The sequence below is a fragment of the Phaseolus vulgaris genome, chromosome 1 (genome assembly GCF_051622355.1).
Source record: "Phaseolus vulgaris cultivar YP4 chromosome 1, ASM5162235v1, whole genome shotgun sequence".
In the NCBI taxonomy this organism is placed as follows: Eukaryota; Viridiplantae; Streptophyta; class Magnoliopsida; order Fabales; family Fabaceae; genus Phaseolus; species Phaseolus vulgaris.
The window spans coordinates 2,923,656-2,936,073 of NC_143498.1; the positions used below are offsets into that span (position 1 = coordinate 2,923,656).

Below are 12,418 nucleotides of genomic sequence, written 5' to 3' on the forward strand. Positions count from 1 at the left end.
AATCTATCATTCAAAAAAAAGCATTCCGGATCCATCAATCCGTAACAAAAATATGCATTATGGATTCAGAAATCCATAATTTAAAAAAAAGCATTCCAAATCCATGAATCCGTAACAAAATCAGGCTTCCAGATTCAGCAATCCAGAAATCAATAATTTATGTAAGAATTGCTTCCAGAACACCCCCTCATCCAGAAAAAAAAAATATTCAGTTCTGGATTGATGAATCCGTAACACACTCCCAGATCCCTATTTCTGGTAACTACGGTATCCTTTTTCAAATAAAAGATTAAGGCCAATTTCAAAATTTAAAAAATTGTGGGGTGCAGGAAAAAATATGTAAGGGTGCAGGAAGAAGAAGCCTTCAAGTATTATAGGAAGGATAAATTCCTCTTACACTCAATCTTTTTGAACTCGCACTCTATATAGTTTTAAATTTTAAAAATGTCCTTTATTTCAAAAATAAAAATCTGAAATTAAAAATAATACATTTCAAAAAAGTAAATCCATAAGAAATGATTGTGTTACGAAAATAAAAATCTGGAAACAAAATCAAAATCCCATTCTGAGTAAAAAAAAAATCCAAAATACAAAAAATTCTTTTAGGAAAAACAATCTAAAAACATATTTTAGAAAAAAGGTTTTGGAATATAATTAAATATGTATTTAAGGGCATTTTGAAATAAATTAAATAACATAAATATAAATTTAATAAACAGTATAACTGAAAATATATTAAATGATATAAATATAAATAAATATACATGACTAATTAGAAATTACATGATATAATTAAATTAAACAAATAAGACCACATATATAATTAAAAGATAAATCAAATAACATGAATATAAATAAATAAATAGAACGTAACAGGAGATTAAATTAAATAATAAAAATATAAAAAGAAAGAAAATAAAATAATATAAAATTCAAAATAGATAAAATGTTAATAAAACATACTTAAGTTTATTATGATTAATACAAAAAAAAAATTAATCTCACTCCCTCTTTACTTTATTGATTGGAGTTACACATTATAAGAACATATATAAATGCTTTTAGAAAAATAAAATTTCTTACAATCCATTGTTTAATTTCTCTCTCTCTCGAAATTTGTTTTTTAAACTCGTGATTGCTTCCACTTAATGAAGAGATAATAATTTTTTCTTATCTTATCTTTTTCTTTTCTTTTCAATCTTTTAGAAGGTTCTTTTAAAAATTTTAATAGTTAATATTAAAAACCATTTTAAGTTATTTATCTGCATTAATAAACTATTTTAAGAAATGTACAAAATGATATTAAAAAACATATAATATTAAAATTTGAAGTTATTAAGCTTTTTGATTTCATAACCATCACGAGTTACTCGAGCAGAAAGAAAGGTTTTTTTAATTAGTGTAATAATTTGCTTTACGGAGGAGCATCAAGAACAAGAAATCGAAAAGCCAATGAAAAGGGTGGTGGTAGAATATCTTATGTTTTAAATTAATGTGAAATTATGAATAATGTGAAACGTGAGGAATTCTTAAATAAATAATAAATATAAGTATGATTATGAATATCTCATCATCACTAATCTTTATAAATATAATATTATATTTGGCGTGCTTATAGTTGTAATTGAGTGGATCAAGTTACTATTTTAATTTTCAAATGAAATAATTTCAAACTTCTTTACTTCTTTTAAAGTTTAGTTGAGTAATTTTAGAGGGTAACTATTTTTCATAAAAGATTTGAAAAACTTTATAAGAAAATATATTGCTTGAATAGGGAACTTTTAAAACATTATACACATATTTTTATTAATTAGGGAATGTTAAATAAAAATTAAAAGCTCTTTATCTTCTTACCTTTTTTATTTTATACACGCCAATGAAATTATTTTATGATTGATGTAAATAAGAGATTTCAAAGTTAAATAATTTAAACTCAATATTTAAATTTCTTAAAAATTAAAAAAAAATTATCCAAATACATCAATGAATTAAAAATTATTTAGAAGCCTTTCAATTATGAGTAAGGTACACCAAAATGGTGGAGCATATTGACCTACTGTGTTTTGCCAATATCAATAATTCACCATGCAAGTCATGTGTGTGTTAAAATAGTAACTAGTGGTTTTAATTTAGTGAGTTATATCTCATATGCATTGGTTTTCTCTATGTGCCCATTCCTACAAAACAAAAGTTCATACCATTATCTATATATTTTATTAAGATAATATAGTTGTTATAAGAAAAATGATTAAATATAATTTTTATCTTTAATTCAAACTTTAGATGTTCTTCGTATACTAAAAAATATTAAAATAAGTCAGATATTAAAATAAGTCAGTGTTTTTATGTAACAAACGAATTTTCAACCAACTATATTATAAATCAATATAAAATATTTTAATATTTTAATTTATTAAAAATTCATTTATCATATAAAAAAAACACTCATAATTCTTTATTTCAATAATTTTCTTTTACTCTAAGTAACTAGAAGACATAAAATTTTGGACTATAAACCAAAATTAATTTTACTTTAAAATACAAAACATATATAACTTAAAAAATTCAACCAATCTTAGCTGTTGGTATGTTGTTTGTCAAAGTTGGACTTGTTTTACATAAAAGTATGTCTTATTATAATTTTGTTTGCATATAAGTATGTCCTATTATAAATTTATCTTGTTATAAGATTTTCAAAAAAGACTTGTGAATTTCTTATATTATTAATCTAAATAAACTCACTAAAAATATTCTTTTTATATTATGTAATACATTGTACATATTTTATACCTAATTATATATAAATAATATAGTAGGAAAAAATAATTTATTTAAGATTATATTTATTTATAACATGAAAAAAATAATATAACATGATCACGTTTTTATATGTCTTTATCAATGTTGATTAGGTATCAAAAAGATTGCTTTTGGAAATTTAATGTATAAGAGTTAAGATACATTTGAACTATCTTATTTTATTTTATTTCTTGTTAATAGGAAGAAATGATATACTTTAATAACTTTATAAACTTTAATATAAGTCAACATACCTAACAATTAAAAAAAATAACTGATACATTCAAACAATTTTAACATAATAATAATTCTATAAAAAAAATCATCTATATTTAGTTAAATGTGTTATATGACTATTTAAATATTTAAGGTCTATCTCTTCTAATAAAATGTTTTTTCTAATATTTTTTTTCTAAAAAAAATGTTTTTTCTAATAAAAAAATGTTTTTTCTAATAAAAAATGTTTTTATGAAGTTTAACTTGCCTAATTTCTAAAAAAAAGGTTTAGTTTGATTTAAGCTCAATGCAGGCTATAAAGTATATTTTTGTGGAATAATCTAACTCATTTTTATTCTTACGAGATATTCTTCTACATATTCTTTGCTATATTTCACATGCACATTTTTTTTTAAATTATTCGGGTCAAGTATGTTCATTATGAATGTTTACACAATTCTATATATAATATTAAAACTCTATGTTATTTTAGTTCTAGTTGCTTCGCATGATTGTTGGAATAATATAATACATTAGAGTAATAATTACGAATTTTTAATAAATCGAGAAATATAAAAAAATACTGAAATTTATATTCTTTTAACCCTTATGGGAAGAGTTGTGAAAAATAGATATTTGTGTACCTCACGAGCACGCCATTAATATTTTAATGGTTATATGAAAACTCGTGTTTCTCGTTTGGGTTCTTCACCTGAGGTTGTGTTGATTATTCATCAATGATGTTGTTTTTGTTACTTCAATAAGGAAAAATAAATAATTGGCATTCATTACTATCAACCAAACCTAACATCAATAATAAATGCAATAAACTAAAATTAAGTAAAATAGATGACAAGTTCTGTATTAACTCAACTGTCATAAAAAAAACTATAAATAAAAATTGATTTTATAAATAAAAAATAATTAATTATATATACTAAATTAAATATTATTTTAAAAATTAAAAAAATTATAAATATTTAAATTAGTTTTTTATTATTAATAAATTATTTATAAATTGATATTTAATTAGTTATTAATATTTTAGTTATAAGTTTTAGAATTTAAATAACTAATAATTAAAATGTTATAACTAATTAAATATCAATTTAAAAATATTTATTAATTATTATTATAATTTTTTATCAGCATAAATTAATAAAAAAGTATACTTTAAAAATATCTTCACCCTTCTACATAATCTAAATATCATGTTACTTAAAACAACAGAACCAAAACAATTATTGTTGTGTATAAAATTAAATTATGAACCAAAACAATTATTGTTGTGTATAAAATTAAATTATGCATGTAGAACAAATATAGTCACTGTTTGGACAATCATATTTAAGCAGACTCTATAAAGTTAGAATTTAATAAATTAATTATAATTTAAACAACCCAAAAAATAAAATTAAAAACTCCTTTAACCTAGCCTGTGCCTCATAAATAATATTCGTGTTATTATAAATTACTAGTTAATTAATTAATTAATGATTTGGAATTTGTAACTTTCATTGACACAGTGTTTTAGATATTTTCATTGACTCATGTTTTCATGAGTATCGTGATGGTGGCTACTAATAGTGAATATTATTCTTGTCGTTAATGATAAGTTTTCTTTATGATAAGAAGGAATTTTCATACAATCAATGTAAAAATGAGACTTTTTTTTTATGATGGTTGAACTTTGTGTCACATAACTTTATTATTTATTGCATACATTTAGCTAGAAAAAGATTTATGTTAACAGTTTAAAATATGGTTAAATGTGTTGAAAATTTGATTAAATGGGTATTTTAAGTCCATCAAAGTATTCCCCATTTTTTAATTTGATTTTTTTATTTATAAAACATTATTGCAACTTAACATCAGAGCTAAACATTGGAGTTAGGCTGACATTTCAATCAACAACAATCATCTATCATCACATAGAAATTTTTTTATCAAAAATAAATAAAAAAATACAAAAAATACAAAAATATGGAAAGACTAAACTATTGGCATCAGTGGTGTTTCCTGGAATTTAGAATGAGAGAAATTGACCCTTTGATCCATCAATCTTTGAAGCCATAAGCTTTTTGGTCTTCTAGCTTAATGGCTATCTGCTGGAAAGTGTGATTAGTTCTTAAAATTTATAGGAAGAGTATCTAGTTTAAGCAGGTTTGTGTGAGCCTTATATGTGCTTCCTGGTGTTTGGTCTTATGTATACGGGTTGGAACACCCCTGAAGTGTCCCCTTTTTAATTTATTAATTCTTTGCTGATCAAAAAATAAAAAAAATAAAAAATGGAAAGACTAAACTAAAACTCATATACTAAGAAAAACGATACATAGTTAGATTATACCTATTAATAAAGAATTTTAAGAATGAACTAGATGAAAGCCTATTATACCAATGAAATGGTTCGCGTAAATCATAAATTAGTCAACTTATCATCACATACATTTTCCAACTTAATTAGTTTTCTACTATTTATCATGTTTTTTTTATTGATAATACAAAGAATAAATAAATAAAAATATTTAAAAGATACTTCAACAAGTAGTCCAAGTTACATATTTGAAAAGCAAAAGACACCCCCCACAAATCTATATGACCCTACTAAACCATGGATAAGTCCTTAAACATCCTTGATTATATAATGTATGCAGGAAATAGCATCTAATAAAAATGGCAACTACAGATATTTAGCCAACACACTCCACATCACAGCCAACCTGTTTCTTGTGCTTGTCATGTACTATGTTTGTCATGTATTAATGACTACAAAGTTTTATTTTACAGTACACAACACCACCACCTCATGTTAGAGTGGCATGGATAGATATACTCCTCTACGTGTATTATCACTAATGGTTTGAATAGTAGCTCATAAACAACTCGATGCATTCATTGGTTGTCTTGTCACAGTCAAAAACCATAAGTAACACGTGAAAACTGATTAAAATAATGTGACTTAGAAGTTCTCGACATGTTATCCATTTCCATGTTTGTGGCAGCTAATATAACACGCTAAAAAACCAGACAACATAATTTACTCAGTAACATGTTCCTTCTTTACATGGTTTAGCCATATATAAATATCTAGCTTCTCCTCATCAAACCAAGCCATGAAAACTAGATTTTTCTGAATAACTTTGTTCAAGAGTTCTGTAGTTTTCTTTGCCCTTTCCTAAGCTCAGTTCATTCCATCTCTCTCTCTCTCTCTCTCTCTGTCATGGATGGTACCAATGGGATTGGTTCTGAAACTCCAAGCAACAGTGATGAAGGACACATGGTTACTCTTCTCAGTATTGATGGTGGTGGCATTCGGGGAATCATTCCAGGAGTTATACTGGGTTTCCTCGAATCAGAGCTTCAGGTAATAATATCCTTTCCATCTTTCTATAAACAAAGTGATTTCTGATAAGTTGGGTAAGTGATTTTTTCTGCTGTTTGTAAGATATTGTTTGAACTGTTGTGAGTTTTCTGTTATTAAGGTTAAACCATTGAAATGATTCAAAAAAAAATCTTTCTATCTGTTTCTTTTCTAAGTTCAGAAGATAATTATAATTTTTCATAAAACTTTGTGTTCTGTATCTCATGAATTAAATACAATCTTCTGTATTTTGTTGGTCTTCTATTGTAGCAAAAGTTGTAATTCTGGTTCAATTTGTGGATCTACCTTCAAGTGTGAGGATAATGTCTCAACAAGATTTTGTTTTCTGCATTAGTCTTGTCTTCCTAAAATACCTTTTTAAATAAATGTAAAAAAATATAAATTGATATTAATTAATTTTTCATCATTTTTAATTTGTTAACTTTTTACAATATTGACAGTTAAAAAAGTACATTATTTTTTAGATATTTTTCATGAAATTATGTATTTTGTAAAAAAATTATTGTTTCTATGAAAAATATTATAAGTTATTTCCTTGTTCCCACTTGAAAAAGTTTCTGGATCTCGAATCGAGTTTAATCATTAATTTTTGACTAAACTTTATTACTTTTATTTTGTTTTAATCGAACAACCTAACTAATACTGTAAAATATAATTTAGTTAATGACATAAAACAAATAAATGCAGCTAAAATTATGAAGTTTTAAAAATAAATACTCTCTATTTTAAAATAAGAACTATAATTTATAGATTGACCAAAATTATATTTAACCTTGTTAATATTTCAGAAAATTCTAAAAAAAAAATAATGGAGATCACACATCAATTAAAAATAAGAATTTTTGACAAATATATGAATAATTACATATCTTAATTTAAAAGTTGACTAAATTAGAGACTATTTTAAATACTAAAAAATTTATTAATTTTTAAATTAGTTTATATTATTATTAAATAATTTTTAAATTAATATATAATTACCTATCAACAGTTTTTTTATTAAATATAGAATGTAAATAATTAGTAGTTTATATATGCATAAACAAATTTTAATAAGTAGAAAAATATTTTATATTTGGAAAGTGTTTATAATTATTTGATCCAAACCATTGACTCTATTAATAATTGCAGAAGCTGGATGGTGATGATGCAAGGCTGGCAGACTACTTTGATGTGATTGCAGGAACAAGCACCGGAGGATTAGTCACTGCCATGCTCACTGCTCCAAATGAAAATAACAGACCCTTGTATGCAGCCAAAGACATTAAGGATTTCTACCTTGAACATACCCCTAAAATCTTCCCACAGAACAAGTAAACACCACAAACTTCATACCAAATCATTTCCATGTTTCATCACTGTGTACTAATTTACAGTGTAACAGAGGCTGGAATTTGATCTCATCGGTGATGAAGTTGAGCAGAACTTTGTTGGGACCACAGTACGACGGCAAGTATTTACACAACCTCGTTAGGGAAAAACTAGGAGACATCAAACTGCACCAGACCTTAACCAATGTCGTTATCCCAGCCTTTGACATCAAACACCTTCAACCCACCATCTTTTCCAGCTTCCAGGTTCATCTCCTTTCTCTCAATTATTATCTAAAACATATCACTCTCGTGTGTTTGTCTTGTTCTCTAATGAAACTGTTACTCTCTAATGTGATGTCATAGGTGAAGAAGAGGCCACATTTGAATGGAAAGTTGTCGGATATATGCATTTCAACTTCTGCAGCACCAACCTATCTTCCAGCTCATTCCTTTGAAACCGAAACCAACAAAGGTGCTTTCAAATTCGAGCTTATAGACGGTGGTGTAGCAGCAAATAACCCGGTATTATACACTCTCATCAAATAATCATTCATACACTACTATGAGAAAACTTGGTATAAGAACAAAAATCTGTATGTAGGATTGTTGTTAAAGAGAAGAAGTTGATAGATATGTTAATTTGTGGTTTTGCAGGCACTGGTGGCGATGGCAGAAGTGTCGAACGAAATTTGCCATGAAGGGTCATGTGGAAGCGTGAATGTGAAACCGCTGCAATACAAAAAGTTTTTGGTGATATCATTGGGAACAGGTTCTCAGACACAAGAAATGAGATACAGTGCTGCTGCTGCATCTAACTGGGGCATCGTGGGTTGGGTTACCAACAGCTATGGCAACCCTCTCATCGATGCCTTCTCTCATGCCAGTTCTGACATGGTTGATTTCCACATCTCCTCCGTTTTCCAAGCACGCCGTTCTGAACACAACTATCTCCGAATCCAGGTTCTCTCAGAATACAAAACTATCTGCAATAGTCATTCTCATCTTTACAAACCAAAACTCATGAGTTGTAGTTCTTGTGTTCAAATCTTGCAGGACGATACTTTAACTGGGGACTTATCTTCTGTTGACATGGCCACGGAGAAGAATTTGAAAGGTCTCGTCCAAGTTGCGGAAGAACTGTTAAAGAAACCAGTTTCAAAGATTAACTTGATGACTGGTATTCATGAACCTGCTGATTCTCACGAAACAAACGCAGATGCCTTGAAGAGGTATTTATATATCCTATACAAAAGATAAGCTTTACACTTTGCTCTCCCAACATAGAAGATACACATCCATTAAGAAAAAAACATTTCCAGTAGTATATAATTGGGTTTCCAAGAGTTGAGTTATATTTAAAATACACTGCTTAATATGATGGTATCAGAATTATTTTAGAGTTCATTCTAACGAGAGTTTGTTTTCCTTATCAATCGGACCACATCTACATAACATATAGTAAATGTACCGTCAATTAGTTTCTCGTATGTCTAAAACCCCATGTGTCGGAGGTAGACAATTCTTTTGGAATTTTGTTTGAGTACAGATAAATGTGTTTTTGTCTATCTTGCTTTACATAAGAGTTTGACCACCCGTTAAGTGAGTCGGTTTAATTTATTTGTTTTTTTACTTGTTGATACTGTAAGATAAGCCTTTTCTTTAATACAGAAACTATATAAGAAATTTAAGTATAATAAACCCCATGTGTTTATCATACTAATACTTTATTACTAATGTATTTTTTATCAAACAAAATCAATATCCATGAGTTGTAACTTGCTTCAAATCACAGTTTCATGCACAATTGACTATTTTTTTTATCAGGTTTGCGGAACGACTATCCAGACAGAGGAGATTTCGTAAGTCTGAGATGTCTGCAAATAAATGAAATCTTTGAAAGATGAAGGGATAAGAGAAACTTGTTTTTTTGATGAATATGGTATATGATTGGTGTTGTGTGTTAGTTTTTTTATTTTATTTTGTACTGTCAATTGTAGTGAAGATCTATTTCATTGTATCGAATCACAATAAATTGAGTGTCCCTGCAATATTCCTTCATGTGGTGTAAACGCTTTGTGTTTCTTATTTTATTTGTAACCCAAATGGATATTATCAAATATTCTCCCTTCAAAGTGCAGGGGAAGATTCCTTTGTATTTTATCTCATTTTCTCTGCACCAATTTGGTCCCTGCTCATGTTTCTTCTGGTCTCCTCAGAATATCATTATAAATTCAACATCATAACTGAACAAAACTGTTGCTGCATTAGAAATTATGCAGAATTTAGAAATTATGCAGAGTTGATGCATAAGGCAGCTATAAAATAAAAACCAGTACCAGTGTACAAACATTGACTCATATCTTTTCAATTCTGTTTGATGTTATGTTTTGGTTTGTTATTAGGCAGTGAATTTTGGTTCTTTTTATAAATATTGAGAGAAGTGTCTCTTTTAATTTATTTACTTTTTACTGATAAAAAATAACTGTTTAAATAAAATAAAAAAAACAGAGACTTCATTCGAGAGTACTGGAAAAGAAATGTTCTAAAGGACTCACAGCCATGTTAATTTTCTTTAATATTCAGGTACATACAAAAATAAAAAAATAAAAACCAATTTTAGAAAACAAAAATAATTAGTTGTTATAGTAACTAAATTAGAAACTGTTTTAGGGACTAAATAATTTTTTGGTTTTTAAATTAATTTTTATTATTATTAAATGATTTTTAAATTGGTATCTAATTAGCAACTAAAATTTTTGCTACTAAATTTAGAATTTAAATAATTGATAGTTAAAATCTTGGTAACTAATTAGATATCAATTTAGAAACTATTTCACAATAATATAAACTAATTTAGAAATATTTTTTTTTAGTTTCTAAAATGATTTCTAATTTAGTTATTATTGTAACTAATTATTTTGGAATAAAAAAATAGTTTCTATTTAATTTAATGTAGTAGTGTTAGTTTTTAATTGTTTGTTTCCCATCACATGACATGTTGAAAGGTGACATATTTATTTAGTTATTCAAGTGTATGTTATACTTTATTCTATTATATCATTGGTTAGTCTATGCAATTGCATCGTCAAAAAGTGCAAAATCTTTTAAAATAAAAGTTATTATTTTGACGTTAGATTAGTTAGCTAAATCACTTAACACTCAATTATACCATCTTGATGTGTACTTTTTAAGGTATTTATAGCATAGTTAGAACAAAAGAATGAGCCAAGTAGTTTTCAATTTTAGTAGTCAGTATACTTACAATCAACTAACTATTTAAAAGTGTGTAAAATGTGTATAACTATAATTAATTATATTTTCTTGAATCTTTTGGAGACTTGTATCAAAATCCAAAATATAGGATTAATTATATCTAGTTGTAATTGCTGATAAAAAAAAAACTCTTCATTGTAATTAGTCATCAATATAGGTTATTAAGTACTTCTCTTGTTCTCATCTGGTTTGAAAATTTGGCTTTTAAGCTTATAGATTATAAGATTGGTGTTGAGGTTAGAAGAAATCTAAATATATAAAGAAGTTAATATATATATATATATATAAATTTTCAATTAAGCCCTTCCATTCTGTTACTCCCAGTAGTATTTTATAAAAAAAATGTTTTCATAAAATATAAAACAATTAATTAAAAGCCTTTCCATTAAATGTATGCATCTGGTAATAATATTAATTATCAGTAATTAAATCATAATAGGATATTATTTCAAATATGATAAAGTATATTTTCAATTAGTAATATATACTAGTATATCCTTTTAATCTAATTGTACATTGTTTAGACATCATATATTTCTTCTCTTTATAAATGATTGCAGGCAAAGCCAAGTACTTTGAAAAATAACAAAATCTTCAACCAAAATTATTATTAACATAAAAATTTAGTAACCACATTTAATGGATAAAAAACTTATTATTAAAGATGTATTGAAAAAACAAATAGTTTGGTTTACATATGTATTTATTAGGAAATATTTCAAAAATAATTTAATAATAAATCATCTTTAATTAAAATTATTATATATTGTTTATAGGAAATATAAAAATCAATGAAAGCGTCACATTTTAAGTTTTGTTAATAAACTAATGTTAGACATCACTATGACATCGACATCTCAGATAGGTTGACACCTCAATCTAAACAATCATTTGTCATCACATGAAACAATCCATAAACGAAAAAAGAATACAAGTAAACATGAAGACCAAACTTATGCAAATAAATACAAAGATGCTCCCTAGAACATAGACACAACGATACACAATTTATGCCTATTATGGAAAAGGACTAAGTAAAAACTAGAGGGCAAATTAAAATACTAAACAAACTCAAGTTGATTAAGCAAACATATAGAGACAAGCTTATTAGCATACTGATTACCTTCCCTAAAAATATGTGATACTTTAAACTCAATCCTTTCCTTTTAAAGAAAGACAAACATTTATTACATCTACTATGTATAGTCCAAGGAACAAGATACAAGTGCATAGAAGAAAAAAACGTACCAGTGTAGAATCACTCTCCATTCATAAGCAACAATATCCAACATGTTGAGTTTGTTCAATAACAATGATAGATCTCATGAGTTTGGCAAAAATAGGCGATTGAACACCAAAAAAGGAAGAAAACTCACCAACAAACTCTCTCATACTACCTCTAAAACTCCTAACACACACAACAACTCCTCGAGAA

The 12,418-nt window shown here is 26.4% G+C and overlaps 1 protein-coding gene across 1 annotated transcript; it reads left to right on the plus strand.

Annotated features, from left to right (window-relative positions):
* The first annotated feature begins 5,966 nt into the window (after nt 1-5,966).
* Nucleotides 5,967-9,870, plus strand: LOC137816476 (patatin-like protein 2). The gene is made up of 7 exons (XM_068619627.1): nt 5,967-6,379; nt 7,529-7,710; nt 7,782-7,974; nt 8,074-8,232; nt 8,365-8,670; nt 8,764-8,939; nt 9,535-9,870. The coding sequence occupies exons 1-7, from the start codon at nt 6,236-6,238 to the stop codon at nt 9,596-9,598; spliced, it is 1,224 nt and encodes a 407-aa protein (XP_068475728.1). The 5' UTR covers nt 5,967-6,235; the 3' UTR covers nt 9,599-9,870.
* The last annotated feature ends 2,548 nt before the right edge of the window (nt 9,871-12,418 follow it).

Bases quoted from the DNA above. Each gene is read 5' to 3' on its own strand.
- LOC137816476 (XM_068619627.1), top strand. From the start codon at position 6,236: ATGGATGGTACCAATGGGATTGGTTCTGAAACTCCAAGCAACAGTGAT. The intron at 7,711-7,781 runs GTAAACACCACA...ACAGTGTAACAG, and splicing joins AAAATCTTCCCACAGAACAA to AGGCTGGAATTTGATCTCAT. The intron at 8,940-9,534 runs GTATTTATATAT...TTTTTTTATCAG, and splicing joins AACGCAGATGCCTTGAAGAG to GTTTGCGGAACGACTATCCA.